The 20,976-nt window shown below is 50.3% G+C and overlaps 7 protein-coding genes across 7 annotated transcripts; 2 read left to right on the top strand and 5 right to left on the bottom strand.

The window, feature by feature from the left end:
• On the bottom strand, positions 1 to 3,622 carry LOC117891845 (probable peroxisomal acyl-coenzyme A oxidase 1). Its single transcript, XM_034797596.1, has 8 exons — positions 3,219 to 3,622; positions 2,236 to 2,395; positions 1,880 to 2,172; positions 1,525 to 1,820; positions 844 to 1,460; positions 681 to 786; positions 467 to 619; positions 1 to 407 (listed from the first exon to the last, which is right to left on the bottom strand). The coding sequence occupies exons 1-8, from the start codon at positions 3,340 to 3,342 to the stop codon at positions 147 to 149; spliced, it is 2,010 nt and encodes a 669-aa protein (XP_034653487.1). The 5' UTR covers positions 3,343 to 3,622; the 3' UTR covers positions 1 to 146.
• A 484-nt stretch (positions 3,623 to 4,106) lies between these two features.
• Positions 4,107 to 7,140, bottom strand: LOC117890224 (neurogenic differentiation factor 2). The gene is made up of 3 exons (XM_034794961.1): positions 6,597 to 7,140; positions 6,150 to 6,517; positions 4,107 to 4,530 (listed from the first exon to the last, which is right to left on the bottom strand). Exons 1-3 carry the CDS (start codon positions 6,670 to 6,672, stop codon positions 4,225 to 4,227), a joined length of 750 nt encoding a protein of 249 aa, XP_034650852.1. The 5' UTR covers positions 6,673 to 7,140; the 3' UTR covers positions 4,107 to 4,224.
• Positions 7,141 to 7,557: 417 nt separating this feature from the next.
• Positions 7,558 to 10,503, top strand: LOC117890220 (sarcosine dehydrogenase, mitochondrial). Its single transcript, XM_034794958.1, has 3 exons — positions 7,558 to 9,227; positions 9,284 to 9,426; positions 9,488 to 10,503. The coding sequence occupies exons 1-3, from the start codon at positions 7,614 to 7,616 to the stop codon at positions 10,449 to 10,451; spliced, it is 2,721 nt and encodes a 906-aa protein (XP_034650849.1). The 5' UTR covers positions 7,558 to 7,613; the 3' UTR covers positions 10,452 to 10,503.
• Positions 10,504 to 10,765: 262 nt separating this feature from the next.
• Positions 10,766 to 13,646, bottom strand: LOC117890222 (sodium-independent sulfate anion transporter). Its single transcript, XM_034794959.1, has 8 exons — positions 13,498 to 13,646; positions 12,865 to 13,164; positions 12,587 to 12,811; positions 12,102 to 12,521; positions 11,559 to 11,861; positions 11,357 to 11,502; positions 11,126 to 11,296; positions 10,766 to 11,068 (listed from the first exon to the last, which is right to left on the bottom strand). The coding sequence occupies exons 1-8, from the start codon at positions 13,511 to 13,513 to the stop codon at positions 10,862 to 10,864; spliced, it is 1,788 nt and encodes a 595-aa protein (XP_034650850.1). The 5' UTR covers positions 13,514 to 13,646; the 3' UTR covers positions 10,766 to 10,861.
• A 235-nt stretch (positions 13,647 to 13,881) lies between these two features.
• Positions 13,882 to 15,072, bottom strand: LOC117890223 (WD repeat-containing protein 5). Its single transcript, XM_034794960.1, has one exon. It carries the CDS (start codon positions 15,058 to 15,060, stop codon positions 13,972 to 13,974), a length of 1,089 nt encoding a protein of 362 aa, XP_034650851.1. The 5' UTR covers positions 15,061 to 15,072; the 3' UTR covers positions 13,882 to 13,971.
• A 1,684-nt stretch (positions 15,073 to 16,756) lies between these two features.
• Positions 16,757 to 19,014, top strand: LOC117891696 (larval serum protein 2). Its single transcript, XM_034797287.1, has one exon. It carries the CDS (start codon positions 16,778 to 16,780, stop codon positions 18,881 to 18,883), a length of 2,106 nt encoding a protein of 701 aa, XP_034653178.1. The 5' UTR covers positions 16,757 to 16,777; the 3' UTR covers positions 18,884 to 19,014.
• LOC117892749 lies at positions 18,985 to 20,769 on the bottom strand. Its single transcript, XM_034799172.1, has one exon. The coding sequence runs from the start codon at positions 20,767 to 20,769 to the stop codon at positions 18,985 to 18,987; it is 1,785 nt and encodes a 594-aa protein (XP_034655063.1).
• Between the last annotated feature and the right edge of the window lie 207 nt (positions 20,770 to 20,976).

The following is a 20,976-nucleotide window of genomic DNA, read 5'->3' as shown; positions in this document are numbered from 1 at the left end:
TGCTTTTGTAGAATACCTAAAAATGGATTATTTATTCGTACGAGTATAACTTTACAGCCTAGCTTCAACTGCACAACAATAGAATATTTACACGAGTAACAATAGTGGGGCGTTTGGCCCCTTTAATAATGAGTGTATTTATGCATTTAAAGATGAGCCTTCATGAAGGGTTTCAGGTACTTGTGGAATGCTTCGTTCACAGGCTCCTTGTTGAGCGGATTCTTTTTGGTCGACTCGAATATGCGCTCGTACACATTGCCGTCGTACGCCCCCAGTACAGAGTCCAGAACGCGATCATGCAAATCGAAACTGTCCACCAAGGTGACGGCATTTGGTCGCAATTGCCTCAAGCAGTTTTGCAGGCGAATCTCCAACGTTGTGACATCTTTGTCGGTGATGTTGATGAACTGGAAGCATTTAAAAGTTAATTAAAATATTCAGAGCTCACAGTTGCTGAAAATCTTACGCGTAAGAAGTCGCCAATGCGATTGAGGCAGGCATCAACCAGGTACAGCTCTAGGACCACCTTCAGCACATCGGCCAACGCTGGCGAGACCTGTCGTGACACAGCCAGCAGTTCCGTATAGGCTGACTCGGCCAGGAAGGCGCGTCCATGGAGCTGCATTTATCAAATTGTTTGGGTTTATAATGGTGCATCTACAATTGTGATTTTGACTTACGTCTGCCGCTGCAGTCAAAAAGGTTCCGCTCAGATTAGCTGCCATTTCGGTGCCATGGCCCTGTCTGCGACGTTGCTCAATCTGCTCATAGGCAATTCGGATTTTGCTGTAATGGGAAAAGATTGATGGATGGATTCCACAGCAGATCAGAGGATTTACTTACTTGGCAGCCACAAATTGGAACGCCTTGACAATGGACTCCAGCGAACCATCGAAATTGACAAACTCTCTTTCCCTCAGCGCGTCGTTGATGTAGGTCACTGTTGGCACCAGCTTCTCTCCGTTCAGCGCCTGGCCGTATACCTTGACCAGGTATCGGGCAGTCTGGAGCAACATTACTGTGTTTTCACCCTCGTACGTGCAGACAGCCGTCGTCATGCCGTATATGGTCGGAAAGTTGGAGCAGTCCATGTAGCCGTGTCCGCCACAGGACAGCCGGCAGGTCTCCACACCAGCGGCAGCGTCTGCACTGCAGATGGCTTTCAGGCAGCAGGACAGCGCATGCATCTCGGGCAGGCGATCCAGGTTACCCTGCTCGATCTCCCCCGACAGGACGTTGTACATGTTCCAAATGCCGTCACCGGTGGTCTTGAACACAATCGACTTGGCTATTTGGGGGAACAGCTTCAGCTGCTGTGTGGTGTGGTCCATGATCTGTGGCTCCGGCTGATTCGGATCTATGGGACTCTGTCGGCGTACCGCCGCATACCTTGTGGCAATGGTAGATGCCTTGGCCAGGCTCAGAGCTGTGTCACGAATCAGAGCGCACCGTACAAACATCTGCAATGATTATATAAATATTAAAGCAAGACCCTTCAGTTAGTTAAATAAATATATTCAATACCATTGTGCCGTAGGTGAGAACGCTGTTCTTGGGCGCCACATAGGTGCCATCGGGCAGCACCTGTTGGTTCTTCATCAGCATGTTGTTCAGAGGAACGCGGACATTCTTCAGACCCAGGTAGCCATTGTTCACCGATTTCATGCCCAGTTTCGTACCAATGTCACCGATGTCGATGCCGGGCAGAGGCTCGTGAGTGTCCGAGTGCCTTAGCTGGACGATAAACGGCGCAAGGCCACGGAACTCGCCCTTGGTGTACAACTGAGCCACCACAACAGCATGGTTTGCCGTATGACCCACTGTGAAAAGGATTGTTGTTAATTTGAAATCGATTATCGCATGGTTGTCGTCTACTTACAGCCTCCTGGCCACCACTTGTAGGCACTAAGGCTGGGCGTGTTTATGACAAACTCCTGGGTTCTGGCATCGTAATCAGCGCGAGTTTCCAGGCCCCGCAAAAAGGTTCCATGTCCCAGCTCTGTTTGTGCATAGGTGCCAATAATCTCGCAGTCCCATGCCTTGCTCAGCCATTCCACCTGCTGGTCCATGGTGCCTTGACCCATGATGGTGGGCACAAACATCACATAGTGTAGGGTCAACGGATTGCCCTCCTTCAATATGGCAGCGCCTAGAGAGCCACCAAGCAGCGCACTAGAAAATAGCCAAGAGAACTGTGTAGAAGCAATGAACTGGGATTATTAATGGATAAATTACTTGTAGGTATCGACGCCATCCTCGCCGTCTGCGCGCAGTTTTCGTATCTTTTCGCCAATGATGCAAGCCTTGCGTAGACTGTGCTCGTAAAGCTCCTTGTGCGACATGTACGAGATTGGTAGATCATCCTTCAGTTCCGGGTCCTCGAGGAACATTTTTTCTATTTAAGGATTAACGATAAATAAAAGTTTTAATGATGGATTTCATTCTTTATCAGTGGTATTAACCGATCGATGTTAGCAAACTTGTCCTTTTGCCATTTATTATGCCAAATCTGCCAGATAAGCATAGTATCAGCCATTTGCCATAGAGTTATTTCAAGTGGCTTTATAAATAGATTAAATTAAAGCAGCTCCAAACATGTTCCTACGTTCCTAAGATTCCAAAGTACACGGCTATTCTGATTTATCAAGAAATAGCTGTCAAAGTGCAAAGCTGGTGCAAAGATTAACACCCGCAGAGTGTAGCTGCTGGGGCTGCTCTAGCTGGAGATAATTTGGCCTAAAGGTTACGATTCTGTTTTAGTGGTCTGTTCGTCATTTGAAAAATGTACATAATTAATGAACTTGGCAAAAGCGTGCACCAAACTAATGAATGGAGAGGCCCAAGAAGCAGCTAATCAAAACAAAGACTTTGATAAAAGTTTTGGTGCAGGGAGAAAACAAAAACCGACACAATTGCATTGCTGATAAGAAAGTCTTCAACGAGTTCAGATTTGGTTTATCAGTTTTAAACAATTAATGTACTTTTCTGCTCCGTCATGCTTCTGGCACAATTTTTAAGGCGCTGGCGATTGTGAAACGCGATTGGATTGGGCCAAGCTTGGCTAGAGCTGGGGAGTACAGCTATTAACCGACCGGTTAATGTTTTATTTCTTCACTCAATGGCACTGGGTACCCCACCCATACAAGCAAACGGGCAATTACACATGCACATATGCATGTGTGTACGAGTGTATCTGTTTTATGAGAGCGGAGACTTACCAAGGCTTTTCTTCTCTTTGTATCTCTCCTCCCCACCAGCCCAGAATACCGAAAACTCATGGGGATCAAAGGTAGCTGTTTGGCGCTCCTTTAGTAGATCGGGATTCACTTCTTTGGATGGCATTTCGATGCAGGTTTCGTACTGGGCGGATACGTAAAACAGGTTCTCGATTCCCGGGCTTGGATTCGCGTGTGCACAGCCAACAAAGCTTCCGTCCTCGTCGGAGAGCGCGTACTGACTAACTAAAGAAACAACTTTTAAGTGCTTGTTGAGTGCTACCCGTGCTACTAGTAACTAATAACTGTGTGGAGTGGACAAACGTTAATTCCGATTAGCTGCACTTCTAAAGCGTATTCGAAATCTAATCGCGACTCCCGAACGTGAACTTTAACCGCGTCGCACTGTATGTGCTCGAATACATGTAATTTATTGTGTTTCGAGATAATTGTGAGTAAATCCACTTGCAATTCTTGTTGTCTCGTAAATACGCGATGGCAATACTCTATGGTTCGCCATATTTAGGCTTTGGCGTACCGTTGGTCCACCGAGTACTGTTAGTCTCATTTACTGTACTATTTTAATCTTATATTTCCACCAAAACGTTTTTCCCGCTCCATCATTTAAATTTCTAATTGATTGTGCTTTTACTAGCCATGAAACTGCTGAAACTGAAACTGTTCTTGCTTCGTTAAGGGCATACAAGTTTCGTGGTGAGCATGAAAGAAATATTATCAGCTTTTGTTTACAAAATCTCTTTGTTTGTGCCATCAGCTGTTTACCAGGGTCTCCAATTTACCATGGCTGCAGTATATAAAAAAATCAGTGCCCAAAATGTGGCGCGAAGATTCAGTGTTGATAATGACATATATTTGCTATTAAAATAATTATAAATTTGTAAGTAATAGTACAGTTAAATCACGATTGAATACAAATACGATTAGTTAGTAAGTTACATTTGGCTTGAGCTGAGTGAGAACACCATTCATATATTATTTTAAATGCATTTTATAAGCCATGGGCATGGCTGGTAGCTATTGCTATGCTGCGTTGGTGTTGTCCCATTCCCGCTGTGGCGGTTTCATAGGCGCAACCATTGATAGTGGCCGTCACCTCCATCTGATGCATTTCCGAAGGGTACCAGTGGCCATGCGATTCCTGCAACTGCGCGTAACTGAGATCAGCAGGAACGTCCAACTCGATGCGTGCGGATTTGGGATAGGACTGGGCCTGCAGCGACTGCCAGTCCATGCGGGAGGCGGAGGCGCCAAATGGCAGGCTGCGATTGCTCTGATGGAACTCAAAGGGCCAGCTCTGGAAGGAAATGTGGATGTGGATGTTTTCATAAATTATAGAGGCAGAGGAAAACCGCATGGCTATAAATGGAACAATATATGACGACAACCGACAAGAGACAACCGACAACGACAGCAGCGCCTTTGTTTGTTTATACAACTTTGATTGTTTTTAGTGGCTCCTCTTGGAAATGTTTTCATAGATCAACAATAACAGCCTCATTAACGAATCTATAAAAACATAAACAGCCCAGCCAAACACTTGCGGACAGAGGACAGAAGACACAGACACCCAGTTGCAGCCCATATAGGGCCGCGTGTGGGAAAAGGGATCGCGGGAAACCGAGCCAACGGGTTACGTTACGTTACGTTGCGTATATTCCCAGCAGAAGCTGCTGATCGTCAGCGTTCACATGTCAACTTTTAGCGGCGCGTGCGTGAGGGTGGGATAAATTAGGGTGCTGGAACGGAAAAGGGGCTGAGAAGTGGAACGATTTGAGAGATCTGCTACCATATGGGCACAAGACGGGGAAATATTTGCTGATATTTTCACGCATTCAATTGAGTAAACAATTGCTTCTATTTGGATAAGTAGCCAGGCGGTATGCCATGAATCTGTACAGACAGATTGTGTAAACCTCCTCCATTTTGGAGAAGATAAGTATCTGGTTAGGCACACAACTTTTAATTACAATTATCCAAATGAGAAAATTGTTCTTCTCTGCATGGCCGTGGTCTGGTCTGCTCTGATCCGTCGCGGCGACACTTTTCCCTTGGATGTCATTCACTTTGGGCGCATCAAAGTCGAACATCTTTAAAAATAAAGCAAAGACTAACTAATGTTGCCTGCGCGGTCCCTCCGCAGACTGTCTCCATGAGCCAGCCTGTCACTCATATTTAATATTTTTGAAATTCACAAAAGTATCGAATTACAGGAAAGCAAAGGCAAACTGAAATCACAAAATGTGATTTGAATGTCGCTCTTCTAGTGGGGGGGCCGCGCACTGACTCTGACTGCCACCGACTGGCCTGCACAGGAGGAAGGGCAGGGGATGTGGCCGGGGCCCACCTCTGACTACAGAAAGTAGGAAATACTTCCACGCCGGAGCAGATGTTGCCCAATAAATATGAAACTGCATGAATATTGCCTCATCTTGTGGCCATTTAATGTGGTTAACCAGGAGCCTAGAATGGTCCAATCTAATCTTCACTGTGCAGCGGATATAGGCTGAAATATGCTGCCGACGGCTTCTACTATCAGAAGAACCCTCAAGATTGGGGGAGAATTTATAACTCTTTCCTGAGGCAGAGATAGAGATAGTGAACTTTGCTCTAGTTAAAATGATAAGAGATATATGAGAAATCAATCACTATAAAGATCTCCTTGACCTGTTGTTGTTCCCTAATTAATTGGCCTAAAAACTATTCTAGCTATACGCAATTTTATGATGATGATGAACGATTAACGTGGATCGGAATCCCTTATGACACCTGTCAGGCGTGGCATTTGACGGCGCCCAGCTGCAGGTGGACGCATGCTGAATGCAGCGTTAAGTGGTGCCACTGACATCACTTAACTTGTGCAGAGTAGGACTGGGAGCGGATCGCGAGAGAGATTGCCATTGCAGTGACACTTACCATGCCGCTGTGGCCTCCATTGTGGAAATGGAAATTGCCTCCGCCTATGCTTCCTCCTCCCACGTTGGCCCCGCCACTGCCGCAACTGTGTGACGCCTCTGGCATGTGACTCGTGTCCAGGGCATCCATTCCGCTGCTGTTCGAGTGGCTGTGGCTATGGCTGTGGCTGTGGCTGCCCGTCTCGACTGCCGTAATTAGCTGTTTAATGTAGAGCGTCGCCAAACGTAACGTGTCCAACTTTGAGAGCTTCGTGTCGGGCGGAATGTTGGGCAATTTGGTCTTCAGGCGTCCGTATGCACTTGACAGGACCCTCATACGCATGCGTTCCCTGGCATTTGCTGCATTCCGTTGCACCGGCGGCTGAGAGCCTAAAAAAGGTAATTTATGGTATAATTATGACTGAAACTTCCTTTCCTTTTCACAGGCACACGGGAGTGTTCTGCTTACTTTGCGAACTGGCATCCTCATCGAAGTCCTCATCGTAGAAATCCAGAGGGCTGGAGGAACGCTTCTTGCGTGGCATTATGTGATCAATGGCACTCTTCAAAATGTGGATATAATAATTCACTGGCAAAAAAATGGAAATCGTATAATATCCAAGTGAAATCCGTAACTGAAGCTAAACCGAACGTAAACACGAAATCAACGAACGACGTCCGATCTGTAGCACAATTAGAGCACTTCTGTGGAGAGTGACGAGAGAATCCTCCTTTTTGTACACTCTTCTTCTCCATGCTCAGATCCATCTATTTCTGGCACTTGTAGGCGGTGCCCCGCTCCCGTGAAGCGTCTGCAATTGGCGGAAGAACCAACACATGGTGTGATCTCGGCACTCTCCTGCTGCTGCTGGCTGCCACCACATTGGTTCGGTTCGAAAAAACAAAATGAATCAACTATCTGTTGTTGTTGCTGTTGTTTAACCGCTGGCGTTTATTTCCAAAACTAGCTCTCACACCCTAAGGGCTAGGATATGCTGCGATAAGCGAGTGTGAAGCGTGCCAAGCTTCCAGCTGGAACCACCTGGAGCCAGCCCCTAAGACAAAACATTTAATGTCGCAGCAGAGTGATCATAATCCTGGAGTTCTGCTCTGCTTTTATGCATCCTGTATGAGGTCACAGCTCAAGCAATTGATCCACTATAAACCTCTTCGGGTAAGATCTTCTTTATTGTACTTTACTCTGGATTTGGGAAGATAACCCTAGGAAGCCCGAAACTAGTATTTGGCACACTTCCGAGATAAGATTCAGACAGAGAGACAGACAGAGAGAGTGAAGACAGTTTCCCAACCACATCTGTGTGATGCCTTGGTTAGTGTCTCTCGTTATCGACGTGGGACGTCATGGAATCAAAGATTATCAGGAGAATGGCGACCCCAAGGTTCAGTTCCCTTGCTGGCCTCGAAATCCGGGGGCTTGGGACTCAGTTAAGATTCTGTATTCGTCGCGCGAGGCAGCATCTTGAATATGTGGCGCCATCGCATTTTGCATCAGACATCGGTCCGGAAGGAGATTGTCAGCCGCAGAGGAGCCTTGCACAGCCTCAGCTCGCCGCGGGCCCTCAGCCAGCAGAGAGGAGCGGGCGCACCGACTGGGAGCCTGCCAGCATCGGCGGATGTGGTGGTAATCGGTGGCGGGTCGGCAGGATGTCATACCCTGTATCATCTTGCACGACGTGGGGTGAGGGCGGTGCTCCTGGAGCGTGCCCAGCTCACAGCCGGCACCACCTGGCACACCGCCGGCCTGCTCTGGCGTCTGCGGCCCAACGATGTCGACATCCAGCTGCTGGCCAACTCGCGCCAAATGCTGCAGCAACTGGAGGCGGAAACGGGCCTGGATCCCGGCTGGATACAGAACGGAGGCCTCTTCATTGCCCACAACGAGACGCGCCTGGACGAGTACCGGCGCCTGGCCACTGTGGGGTCCGCGCTGGGCATTGAGAATCAGATTCTCGGTCCGGAGGAGACCCAGAAGTTGTTTCCGCTTCTCGATCCGGCTGCCTTCATCGGCTCTTTGTACTCCCCGGGCGATGGAGTCATGGATCCGGCCATGCTGTGTGCGGCCCTCAAGAAAGCGGCCACCAATCAAGGCGGACAAGTGATCGAAAATTGCGGAGTGGAAGACCTTCTCGTGGAGCAGACGTCACGGGGCAAAAAGGTAGTGGGAGTGGCAACGCCCCACGGCAACATACGCACGGAAAGGGTGGTGAATGCCACAGGTGTCTGGGGGCGAGATCTGGTGGCCAAGCACGGCTCCCATCTGCCGCTGGTGCCGATGAAGCACGCCTACATCGTGTCCGAATCGATACCGGGAGTGCGCGGCCTGCCCAACATTCGGGACCACGACTATTCCACGTACTTCCGCATCCAGGGCGATGCCATCTGCATGGGTGGCTACGAGCCCAACCCCATCCTGCTGGATCCGGTGGCAAAGGACTTCCACTTTGGCCTCTACGAGCTGGACTGGTCGGTGTTCGAGACGCACGTGGAGGGCGCCCAGAAGCTGTGCCCCAGCTACGCTAAGTACGGCGTGAAGAGCACCGTGTGCGGCCCCGAGTCCTTCACACCCGACCACAAGCCACTGATGGGACCCGATCCCGTGCTGAGCGGACTGTACCACAATTGCGGCTTCAACTCCGCTGGCATGATGTTCGGCGGCGGCTGTGGCGAGCAGACTGCCCTGTGGATACTCAATGGCCAGCCGGATCTGCCGATGTTCGGCTTCGATCTGCGCCGCTTCACGCCCGAGCAGGGACGCGCCACACAGTGGATACGTGAGAAGTCGCACGAGAGCTACGTGAAGAACTACAGCATGGTGTTCAAGTACGATCAGCCGCTGGCAGGCAGGGACTTCCAGAAGGATCCGCTGCACGAGCAAATGATGCTGGCCAACGCCGTCATGGAGGAGAAGCAGGGCTGGGAGCGTCCCGGCTACTTCCTGGCCTCAGGAGCAGACAGAGCTGCTGTTCAGCCATACGACTGGTATGGCAGCTACGGACATTCACGGCATCAGGACAGCGTCTACGAGCAGGTGCTCGAGGGCGATCTGCATTACGGACGATTCTCAGAGCATCATGAACTGGTGAGTGGAAAGATCTTTCACTTCAGCGATTATTTGACATGTAACTTGGATTGCAGATCAAGTCGGAGGCTTTGGCCTGCCGCAACAATGCGGTTGTCTTCAACATGAGTTACTTTGCCAAGTTGCTGCTCGAGGGGCCGCAGGCACAGCAGGCGGCCGACTGGCTCTTCGCTGCCAACACAAATCGTGACCCAAGCAAGTGAGTCAGCCCTCAGAATATGCCACAGATCACTCTTTCTATACATAAATGTGCATTCCAGAACTGTCTACAGCTGCGCTCTGAATGCAACTGGCGGCGTGGAGGCGGACGTCACCATTACCCGACTGGCTTCAGGTTCGGGGCAGGTCTACGATCCAAAGTTTAGCGGGCAGGCGTACTACATAGTGGCAGGAGGTGCTTCGGCTTACTACACGTACAGCACGCTGCTGGATGAGATACGCAGGCAGGGATTCGAGGCCAGTCTCAAGGATCTAACTGCTGAAATGGGCGTCATTTCGATTCAAGGGCCCAACAGTCGCCAGATCCTGCAGCCCCTGCTGGACTGTGAGCTCAGCGACGAGCACCTGCCACCCAACTGCACGCGCCTGGCCAAGTTCAAGGGCATCGGGCTTCGTCTGCTGCGTGTCAGCTTCGTGGGAGAACTGGGCTACGAACTGCACGTGCCCAAGGCTGACTGTGTCGCCGTCTACAAAGCCATAATGGCTGCGGGCGCGTCTCGTGGTCTGCGCAACGCTGGCTACCGTGCCCTCTACTCCCTGAGCAGCGAGAAAGGCTACCATTTGTGGAGCTTTGACCTGCGCCCAGACGACACTCCGCTAGAGGCTGGGCTGGCCTTCACCTGCCGCAAGAGCGGCAGCGACTACCGTGGCAAGGCGGCCATCGAGCGACAGCGTTCCGAGGGTGTGAGGAAGCGCCTCGTTTATCTGACGCTGAAGGAGCAGATTCCCATTTGGGGCCTGGAGGGAGTCTACCGCAATGGAGAGCCAGTGGGGATACTGCGGCGGGCGGAGTACGCCTATACACTCGGCAAGTCCCTGGGACAGGCCTACATCGAGCGACCAGATGGACAAACCATTGACGCTGAGTACGTGCGCGGCGGCCAATACGAAGTGGAGATTCTGGGCAGGCGATACCCAGCCGATTGCCACTTGCGCAGCCCATTCGATCCCACCGGGCAACGGGTTCTCGGTAACTACAGCCAGGCGACAGCAAACGCATCATAATTCGTAATTAAAGTTGAACCTTTGTCTTCCAAGAACGAGACTGAGAACTCTCTTTGCTTGCTGTTTGTGCTGTACGGTGAAAGGACTTTCCCAGCTCTCCCTCTCCATCCACTTGTGTGGACACTCGAGTTGTGAAGTGCCTGTGGAAGGTCATAAATTACATTTCTCCTCGGGCCAGGGTTCGAAGAAAGGTCCGTCAGCCTTGCGGTCAACGGCTCAATTAATTTTGTTGCCCAACTATTGTGACATGGGGGCCAGCCTTCCCCGAAGCCCAGACGTAATTCTATAGCCAGCGATCCGCCAGACACATTGTCGCCAGTGTAGAGCATGCATCTTATTTTCTATTACAGCATTAAGTAATTAACAGGTCTGTTCTGAGGCAAATACTGTCTGAGGAGCTTAGAGGGTAGTTAGGCTTCAATCGACACAGTCGAGGCTGAGTTGGATGGCGTATCGTAGTGGGAGGCCACCAGCTCCTCGAGTGTCAGATCAAACTTGAAGATGGGCCGAATGTCGTTCTTCAGGCGGCAAACAACGCCAGCGGAGGCAAAGTTCCACTTCCAGCAGATGAGACCACAATTGAGGGCATCCAAATCACCCTTGAGGGAGACAATATTCTGCAAAAAATTTAATTAAAGAAAGATTGGAAAATAAATGGATGGGGGCACGCTTACCATGGCGACTGTGTAGTCAATGGAGTTGATCTCCTCGCCCTTGATCACAACCAGACTCGTTTCGCCATTCTGTTGGTTCAGGAAGCGAACCACCTTCTCTTTAAGGTACTCCGCTGAGGCATAATCCAGCTTTTGCTTGACATCCACCACACTCACCTCGTGGCCATTTATCTGACGGTGTTGGAAAACGTTAAAATATGGCTGCAATCAAATTCGTGGCTTACGGCTTACCTTCTCCAATCGTACGTAGACCTGTGGACGCGCACTGCTGTAGAGAATGTAAACCATATTGGCGGCAATGCCGCAGAGAATGCCATACTCCAGGCTCCAAAACATGCACGTAATAATTGTCACCACAAACGGGAATAGATCTTTCTCTGCAAGAGCACAACTTGGATTAGAAGCGGCGTAGGAAAGGCCGACCGCAACTCACTCTTTGACTTCCACATGTCCGCAATCTTGTGCAGCTCCACCAGCGATATCATGGCCGCTATGATGATGGATGCCAGCGTGCACTTGGGTATGAAGTAAAAGGTTTGCGTGAGAAAGGCCAATGCCATGAGCACGAGTGCACCCGTGACGGCTCCTCCCAGAGGCGTCTTCACTCCGCTGGCATTGTTGACCGCTGTGCGCGTGAATGAACCCGTCACCGGCATGGAGAGCACGAAGCTGCCCATTATATTGCACATGCCCAGGGCCACCATCTCCTGCGATGCATCCACAATTTTGCCCTTTGCTGTGAATGCAATGACATTAGATATGGGCACTCGACTCGAGACTTTACTGGATTGATATTATCAACAAAAAAACCGCCGCGATCGGATGATTCATACCGTCAGAGAGAATGCACAAAACAAGTTCTTATATGTATGTACATATGTGTATGTATGTGTGTGTGTGTGTGACTTTGTTTTGTAAACAAATTTCTCTTTTTCCCTAATATTCAGAGAGCGTTTGCCGAGTGGCTGGTACTTACAAAATGCCTTGGATATGGCCACAATTTCCAAAATCGATATCAGCGGAATGGAGCCCAGCGAGGCGCCCACTGTGCTGATCATTTCTCCAAAGGACACGTACTCTCCATTAACGGTGGTGCTGAAGGGCGGCAGACGGAAGGGTGGCACACCCGCTGTGATGTTCCCGGTGACACGGAAGGGCTGGTTGCCATCGCGGCTGAGTATGTAGGCCAGGAATGTGCCAAAGATCACGGCCAAGGCGTTGCGCGAGAGAGCCAGGTACTTCCAGAAGATGCGGTTGCCCCACTTGATGTCCTTCACATGCTTCATGAGCAGCAGGAAAACGAGCGAAGACACACCCAGCAGTGCATCCCATTTCCTAATCGAAGGCAAGTGGGTGAAGAAATTCTTCCAGGACGGCAGCAAATCTTTCGATTGACCTAGATTTTGATGAAGAAATAATCCAATTTAGATTCTGCTTGGCTCGAAATCGTTTCCCACTCACTGCTGAGTCCGACTATATTGTTGATCTGAGCACTGCCGATGGTGGTGGCCGCTGCCATGGTGAAACCCGTGATGACTGGTATCGAGATAAAGCGCACCAGGACTCCCATGTTGAGCAGGCCCAGGACGAGCACGATGCAGCCGGCCAGGAAGCACACGAGCACCGCGTAGTCCGGACTAATGGTCGCATATTGGTTCACCATCAGAGCCATGATTGCAGTTGTGGCTGCGGAAGTGCAAAGTGAGTATTTGAACAGACTGAACAGTGTGTCTCCTTACCGATTGTGACATCCTTGCAGGAGCCAAACACAATGTAGGTGAAGCAGCCCATGAAGGCCGAGTACAGGCCGTATTGCGGCTCCAAGCCAGCCACCTCACCATAGGCAATGGCCTGTGGTATGGTAGTGAGTCCCACGGTGAAACCGGCTATGAAATCCTGCATCGAGTACTCCATGCGGTAGCGTGGCAGCCATTGGAGGATGGGAAACTTGTTCGTGATGGTCGACGGGCGACACAGCTTCCTTCCACTGTCCCTGAGTAGAGAGCCGACGCTCGGAAGTTGCTCCCTGTACAGATGATCTGTAGGTCAGCAAACGAATGGGAAGATTAGTTTACAATCGCCATTCATTGGGTACATTCTGATAACCCCCCACGGAGATGGCAATCAAATCATTGAATCTCCCTTGGTAGCACTTTCGGTGGCCTTATCAGTCGGACTACCCCAAAAGATAAGCCTCTCCGCCAACGATACACTTTTATGAATTGGCACGTATTTGCTCGATTGGCTACAATTGATTTTATTGCTGAGAATATTGGCTTCAAACATGCGATTGCGCACTGTCAGCTGTCTGGGTAACCTTGAGTCAAATGCATCCGGGAAATCCCTGCAAGCAGCTGAAGGGGAATACTCACCCTCGTCCGCTCTCATCGCGGATTAGTTTGTAGTTGTGATCACAACAATACAGCGACACGAAGAGAGAGAGAGAACAAACACTTAAGCGATAACTGGGCAGACCAAACGCGACCGCTCTACACGCCGTTCCAGACTTGAATGACACTCCATCAGCTTCGGCCTGGCTCGACAACTGGCCGATTGGCCGACTAACCGTCTGGGCTGAGATAGCGATCGCAAGCGGTTCTGTTTGCCGGCATGTACCGGCCATACATATATGATTTACAAGACCAGGTACCGGCTTATCGTGTTAACAAGTGTTTAAACAGTGATAGCAGACTGCTAGTGAGACTGCTCAATGGCAGTGCCGCCCACCATCACCACTTCAAGCAAACACTTATGGGTCAATTTTAATCGGTTTATTTGCTCAATTTGTACGGATTGGCATGGCGCTTAGCGCCAGCAAAGTGTTTAAAGTTTCCTACTGCAACTGGCTAATCACAGGTCTTCCATGCTTTGATGGTGAAGGGCTTCAGCAGGGAACCAGTGGCAATGATGTTCTCCTTTGGATGGCAGTCGGTGCAGATGACCAAGTCGCCGTTTGTGCTAATCTTCTGGACCAGCTCACTGGTTTGCAGACTCCAAATGCACAGCGATTTGTCCTCGCTGCCCGACACAATCCACATGCCGGACGTAACGGAAAAGTTGGCATTCAGGCAGTAGGACTCGTTGTGGTGTCCAGTGTATCGGCGCAGTACCTTGGACTTTTCGTAGTTCCATAATTTGTGGGTGCTGTCAAAGCTGGATGTGAGTATGTATTTGCCATTGGGAGAGTACTTGGCGTGGCCCACCACGGGGTTGTCGTCGTCAGTTATCAGCGTCTTCACGAGGTGCAGAGTGCCGGTTTCCCACATTCGCACGAATCCATCGTGGCTGCTCGTAATGAAGTGGCTGCCGTTGCGGTTAAAGTCCACAGATGTAGTGGGATCGCCATGTGCGCGCACTGCCTTGAGGGGCTTGCCAGTGCGCAGATCCCACAAGTGCACCGCACCGTCGAAACTGGCCGATGCAATGAGATTGGACTGCGGATTGAAGCAGCAGCAGAACACATTGCTCTCATGTTCCTGCAAGGTCTTGACGCAACTATTGCTATTCGGGTCCCAGAGCTTCAACGTTTTGTCATCGCTGGCACTGCCAATGAGTTTGCCATCCAGCGAACACACCACCTCGTTGATGCCATTCGTATGTCCCTCCGAAGTTCCTCCCAGTGTCTGCATGTATTGGAACGATCGCACGTCCCACAATTTGAGCGAACGGTCCGCGGAGGCGCTCACCAAATAGTCGCCATTCGCGCTGAATTTCAGCGATGCAACGCTGCTCTTGTGGCCAGGCACCTCGCCCTTGAGGCAGTAGCTGGGATGCTTATGCTTGGCAGCACTGCCTGGCGGCATTGGCATCTTGAAAGCGTTATCATCATTGCCCTGATGGTCAGCAGCCGCAGAAGTAGGAGCAGTAGCGGCAGCATCACCACTATCCGGTAGCACACAACTAGCTCCATAAGTTTCGTTTTCTGCCGACATCATTGCAGCCTGTAACATTGGGAAACTTTACTTGATAAATGTGATCAATCGGCTCACAAAGCTCACCCGGAATAAAAAAAATTAAGGAAAAAAAAGAAAAACGAAAAGCGCCTGTCAAAGCTCGTGAATGTATGCGTGATCTAAAAGCATCGGTGTGTTGATGTGATAGTGTGCGTTAACGTACTTCGAGGCTGGTGGCAATGCTTTGAGAACCAATATGGAAGATAGCTTTTGTTTTCGCGCAGTGTATGAGATATTCACGCCTAGTCCAGGAATGAGATGTAAACAAAATAAAATGATACAATCAGACGAGAGCAAACAACAGCAATTAATTTGCAAATGTGAGTACATATTTGGAGATTGGGCGACTTATTTTGACAGCCTGTTATTCTGCGTAGACTTGTTAATCAAACATTAAACAAATTCCCCAGACTATCCCACCGTGTGCCATCAATTTGTCACCGAAGTATTTGCTGACGCTGCTAATCTACGCAAAGTTACAAAGGAAAGATGTAGACTTCAAAGTTGAGTACATACGTGCGATACAGAAGTCAGTGAACTTTTATATGATAATTGCAAAAGCAATTTATATTCAATTTAATTAATATGGTTATCTCATCTAAGCGATGGAGTCTAATTTATTTATTTATTTTCAGTGCAAGTGTATCTAAAATATTTATTTTATATGATTTTTAAAAATGATCATCGGTTTAACGTCCGATTATGAAAGTAAACTATCGATTGCGTATGCCATCCCTGGTCGCAGCTGCACAACAACAAATCAACTGAGACAGCGACAACTCTACTGCAGGCGAGTAAAAACGCGCGAATTTTTAATTAATGAAAGAGAAGAAAATTAATTAAATAACATAATAGGCTACATTTAAACTGAATTGCGTCCATTAGCGTCGCAGCAAAGACCTAATTGAGGACTTTGAAGATGTTATCGATGATCTGAAGTCTCCCACAAGAGACCACATGCGTATGAATGTAAAGTCTCCAATTGTAATTTTCCATTGTATGTATTATTATTAATTGGAAGCTTCGTTTAAAGAATGACTCATTGACAACACTTAGCAATGGATCCAACTATCTGCAATATACACACAATACATACATATAAGATTGATTATACGAGGGAGGCAGAGCCGTTCTCCATTGCGCATTATTTGGACAAGTATTTGCATAAGTATGAAAACATAGTCCTATGTGTTTCTGCTCTGATGATCCAATGCTCTTTGATTTGCTGTCTACTCTTGTTGTTCTATGATTAATGTTTGCAATTTGGAATATTTTTAGCATCGCTTGATAATGCTGCGCCTGACCATCCAACGACCTGACGGTGCAAAAACAAAGCCGGCTGCTGTGTAATCTTATCAAGTGGCGGCTTGGGCCTGCCCGCCTAGTAACGTAACAATCGACAGGTGATCTGGCATCAATGTAACCTGAACCGCTTACGAAATTGCTTGTAAGAAAGGGCCTGCCGCTTGCGCACCGTCATTTGGCGATAGATGGGCCGATCCAGCGCTATAATCGAACGCCTTATCACCTGCAATTCGGACCGGTGCAATGGCAGAGGTCGAACGGATCTCTCGCACAATGTCAAGGCTACACAAGCGACCGGCCATTGGCCGGACTGCAAATCTCGCTATCGCCGACGCTTGGCCTGCGTTGGGTATAAATGCAGGCTGCGAACGGAGCAGTGGTATGATTCCGCAAGATGAAGTCGTTCACGGCACTCGCAGTTCTTTCGGTGGCACTGCTGGCCCTTGGCGGCCATGCCAAGCACATTGAGTCGAAGGTGGCCGACAAGGACTTCCTGGGCAAGCAAAAGTTTGTCTTCGATATGATGCAGCACATCTACCAGGACGATGTGTTCGTCACCGAATACCCAGCCTCCTACGCCGATTACAAGCCATGGGCCCATGTGGGTGACTACAATCACCCCGAGTTGCTGGAGCACTTCTTCGAGCTGTGGCAGCACCATCCCTTCCACGACGATCAGGTGTTTTCCGTGATGTATGAGCGCCATGAGGAGTACGCCATCGGTCTGGTGCGCCTCTTCTACTTTGCCAAGAACTGGGAGACCTTCCAGCACGCCGTCTTCTGGGCCCGCCAGCACGTGAACAAGCAGCTGTTTGTGTACGCCTTCACCGTCGTCACCATTGCCCGCGACGACATGCAGGGCATCATCCTGCCGGCCCAATACGAGATCCACCCCTGGAGCTTCTTCGGCGCCCAGACCCTGGAGATGGCCGAGCACTACAAGATGCACGGCTTCCACCACGTGAAGAAGATGGACAACATCTACAACGTGGTGCTCAAGTCGAACTACTCGAACCACTACAGCAACCTGAACTACGACCACGAGGTGGCCTACTTCCTGGAGGATGTTGGCTTCAACAGCTTCTACTACTACTACAACCTGGACTATCCCTTCTGGACCAAGGGCTCGGAGCACCATGTGCTGAACAAGGACCGTCGCGGAGAGCTCTACCTGTACACCCACTGGCAGCTGCTCGCCCGCTGGTATCTGGAGCGTCTGTCCAACGACTTGGGCGAGGTGCCCACCTTCAACATGTACGAACCGGTCGCCACCGGCTACTACAGCGGCCTGCGCAGCTACAACGGCGTGCACGACTGGCATCGCGACAACCACCACAACTTCTACCATGATGACAACATCGAGCACATCCAGGATGTGGAGCTCTACACGCAGCGCCTGATGGACTGGATCCACAAGAACGAGAAGTTCGATGTGGAGGTGATCAACCAGCTGGGAAATATCATTCAGGGCAATGCCGACAGCATCGACAAGAAGTTCTACGGCAGCCTGGACAAGGAGTACCGTCACATCGTGAACGGTGGACACCAAGTCGGCAAGCACTACGAGAGCTACCCCGGCCACTTCATGCACTACGAGACGTCGCTGCGCGACCCTCTGTTCTACGAGGTCTACAAGAACCTGGTCGGACACTACTGGCATTTGATGGAGACCTTCCCCGAGTACAAGAAGCACGACTACGAGTTCGAGGGCGTCAAGATCGATGCCGTTCACATGCCCGAGAGCCTGACCACCTACTTCGAGTACTTCGATTCGGACATCAGCAACGCCGTGAATGTTGAGCCCGTTGTGGAGGATAGCCACGACAACCTGTACTCCTTCGGCCGCAACTCGCACTACAACGGTGTGAGCTATGTGATCAAGGCTCGTCAGCATCGCCTGAACCACAAGCCCTTCGAGTTCACCCTGGACGTCAGCGCCGACAAGGCTCAGGATGCCATTGTGAAGGTGTTCATCGGCCCCAAGCACGACGAGTACGGACACATCATCCCACTGGAGCACAACTACCAGAACTTCTTCGAGCTGGATCACTTCAAGGTGCATCTGGATGCCGGCGTCACGCACATCAAGCGCAACAGCGGCGACTTCTTCATCTGGGTCAACGATCGCACCACCTACCTGGAGCTGTACCAGAAGCTGATGGACGCCTCCGTCAGCGACTACAAGTTCAAGCTGGATCAGTCTGAGGCCCACTGCGGTGTGCCCAACCGCATGATGCTGCCCAAGGGCAAGAAGGGTGGCCAGGTCTACCAGTTCTTCTACATGGTCTATCCCTTCCATGAGACGGAAGTGGCCCAGTACACCGGCTACGATCCCATCATCAGCTGCGGCATCGGTCACGGCTCCCGCTACGTGGATGCCCTGCCCTTCGGCTTCCCCTTCAACCGCCCGATCAAGCACGACTACTACTTCGATGTGCACAACTTCAAGTTCTTCGATGTGAAAATCTTCCACCGTGACGAGAACACCAATGTGGCCTAGACGCAACGAACGGCAACGAACGGAATTGAACATGGACAATCCGTATCATTAATCCACTTACCCACAAACCCCATAGATCAATTCAATTTCACTTTCAACTTTCAACAATAAACTAAATCCGAACACAAAGCGAGCGCCTGAAACTGCTGCCAAGCAATCTCGAGGATAAACAGCAGCACTGCCAGCAGAGTCAGCACTCCATATGCCAGCCAAATCCATTGCAAATCAATGAGGCGCAGGGCACTGCCAGTTTCATGAGTCTTACGTGGAATCTGTTGCAAGCTGAGATCACGCAGGCTGGCGACTCCAGCGACAGACATGTCGTAGTGATGCATGCCCACCCAATATTGATAGATTCCGCTGGCCCTCGCCTCCAGAATGAGTTTGTTGATGGGCGCCTCAAACCAGGAGTGCTTGGGCAGCTCGAAGGTTAGCAGAGCCAGCGACCACAGGCAGGCGTCCTTGGAGTAGATGAAAAGTTCTCGTGAAAAGTGCATTTGCTGGTTCTCGAACAGGGTCCAGTGTAGGCGCGAGGTCAGGTAGACGTAGCTGGTGTTCCCCTCATCCCGTAGCCGTATGTACTCGCTGGCATTAACGGTCAGCACTGGTAGCTGTAGATCCGCCACAGGATCCAGATTTTCTTCCATAACGACAAGAGGCAGACGTGCACGCCTGACATCAGCGATGCTGCGTGGCTGGAATTGCCTCGGTGGGTGGGCCAGCATCGTTTCCAGAGCCGCTCCAAAGATGCAGCTGATGTTGAGGCCGACAATGCCCAGCATAAGGTAGATCCACTTGCTGGTGGAGCCACTCTCTTGGTTAGTCAACTGAAAGGACTGTCCCAAGACACCGCGCAGAGCTCTGTCATTCAGCAGAAAGTCCACAAAGTAAACTTCGCGATCATGCAGACGTCTTTGGCAGGTGAGCACCAGACCATAGGCGTACACAATGACCAGAGCAATGCATACGTTTCCAACACTGCTCAGGTGCCGGTAGATGTCCCGCACTGGAATCTCGTTTGCCACGGGAATCATCAGGCAAATGTGCGTCAACTCAAATGGATAACTAGAGTGAGGCATTTGCTGCACGTCGCTAATCTGGGACACGCTTAGCGGCAGATCGATGGACAGCCGCTTGACCAGATCTCGCAGAGTATTCGCATTGAGAAAGCGTCCCGGAATGACAGTCTGGGCATACTGCAGGGTGGCGTTCAGTTTCCAGACCAACGTGCGAGCAAATCGACCAACCGATCCGGCCAGAACCTTTTTCCCCGTACGTCTGTCCACATAGACAACGGAGCGTGGATGCCATTGGTCTGGCATTACAATCAGCGGCTCTCCCTGCATATTGGGGAATTGCTCCTCGAAGATGGGCGACGCTTGCAGGGTGCGCCGCTCTACCCTGAACTCGGGATAGGGATGGTAGCGGTAGTAGAAGCGCTGCTCATCGGCGGCAATCAGTCCAACGACGTTCAGCATTTTCAGTTCGTAGCAACGTCGCAGCATTTGGTCCATTGCAGAGGGATTGGCAAGTCTATTCGCTAGATATAGAAGACATTTCTCGCTGCGTCTATCCTCCAGCGAAGTTGCAAGTGCTTGCAGCAGCAGCTCCTCCTCGTGCAGCCCATTCCCGGGTAGGCACACAACGTGCAGTGCACGGGAAAACTCCTCATGCCGCGGCTGAGCTGTGCTGTCTGACTGCAGCATCACTGAAAGGGTATTCGATGCGTATAGTTCAGGCAGCCAGGCATATGGACAGTGATCAAGGCGGAGTATCACCAACTCCAGCGAAGACTCCTTGGCCATGCTCCTGATAAAGTCCACAGCGGATTCCGAGGCGATGACGATTGCCCAAATAAGTAGCAAGGTGCTCAGGACAGTCCACATGGCGGATGGTTAGTGTGAAGCACGCAACGATGAGCGGATTTATTTATAAGCAAAATGGCAGGAGACAGGAGGCGGTGCGTGCGCTATGCGTGAGATTCACGCCCCTCGAGTGGATGAAGATAAGGCAATTGTAGTTTTTTCATTGTAATATGCATATCTCAAAATATGTTATCTTTGTTAGTAAGTGGTTACAACTACTTTAGTATG

Source organism: Drosophila subobscura, chromosome E (genome assembly GCF_008121235.1).
Source record: "Drosophila subobscura isolate 14011-0131.10 chromosome E, UCBerk_Dsub_1.0, whole genome shotgun sequence".
Classification (NCBI taxonomy): domain Eukaryota; kingdom Metazoa; phylum Arthropoda; class Insecta; order Diptera; family Drosophilidae; genus Drosophila; species Drosophila subobscura.
Note: the sequence above shows the minus strand (reverse complement) of the source record. Positions and strands in the feature narration are given on the sequence as shown.

What these genes read in the sequence shown, in the direction of transcription:
- LOC117891845 (XM_034797596.1), bottom strand. Translation starts at nt 3,342, where the DNA reads ATGCCATCCAAAGAAGTGAATCCCGATCTACTAAAGGAGCGCCAAACA. An exon ending in TTCTCACCTACGGCACAATG is followed by an intron (nt 1,461 to 1,524) that starts GTATTGAATATA and finishes TAATCATTGCAG; the next exon opens with ATGTTTGTACGGTGCGCTCT. An exon ending in TTCCAATTTGTGGCTGCCAA is followed by an intron (nt 787 to 843) that starts GTAAGTAAATCC and finishes TTCCCATTACAG; the next exon opens with CAAAATCCGAATTGCCTATG.
- LOC117890224 (XM_034794961.1), bottom strand. Translation starts at nt 6,672, where the DNA reads ATGCCACGCAAGAAGCGTTCCTCCAGCCCTCTGGATTTCTACGATGAG. An exon ending in TGAGGATGCCAGTTCGCAAA is followed by an intron (nt 6,518 to 6,596) that starts GTAAGCAGAACA and finishes TACCTTTTTTAG; the next exon opens with GCTCTCAGCCGCCGGTGCAA. An exon ending in ATGGAGGCCACAGCGGCATG is followed by an intron (nt 4,531 to 6,149) that starts GTAAGTGTCACT and finishes ATTTCCTTCCAG; the next exon opens with AGCTGGCCCTTTGAGTTCCA.
- LOC117890220 (XM_034794958.1), top strand. Translation starts at nt 7,614, where the DNA reads ATGTGGCGCCATCGCATTTTGCATCAGACATCGGTCCGGAAGGAGATT. An exon ending in TCTCAGAGCATCATGAACTG is followed by an intron (nt 9,228 to 9,283) that starts GTGAGTGGAAAG and finishes CTTGGATTGCAG; the next exon opens with ATCAAGTCGGAGGCTTTGGC. An exon ending in ACAAATCGTGACCCAAGCAA is followed by an intron (nt 9,427 to 9,487) that starts GTGAGTCAGCCC and finishes TGTGCATTCCAG; the next exon opens with AACTGTCTACAGCTGCGCTC.
- LOC117890222 (XM_034794959.1), bottom strand. An exon ending in CAATATAGTCGGACTCAGCA is followed by an intron (nt 12,522 to 12,586) that starts GTGAGTGGGAAA and finishes ATCAAAATCTAG; the next exon opens with GTCAATCGAAAGATTTGCTG. An exon ending in TTGACTACACAGTCGCCATG is followed by an intron (nt 11,069 to 11,125) that starts GTAAGCGTGCCC and finishes AATTTTTTGCAG; the next exon opens with AATATTGTCTCCCTCAAGGG.
- LOC117890223 (XM_034794960.1), bottom strand. Translation starts at nt 15,060, where the DNA reads ATGATGTCGGCAGAAAACGAAACTTATGGAGCTAGTTGTGTGCTACCG.
- LOC117891696 (XM_034797287.1), top strand. Translation starts at nt 16,778, where the DNA reads ATGAAGTCGTTCACGGCACTCGCAGTTCTTTCGGTGGCACTGCTGGCC.
- LOC117892749 (XM_034799172.1), bottom strand. Translation starts at nt 20,769, where the DNA reads ATGTGGACTGTCCTGAGCACCTTGCTACTTATTTGGGCAATCGTCATC.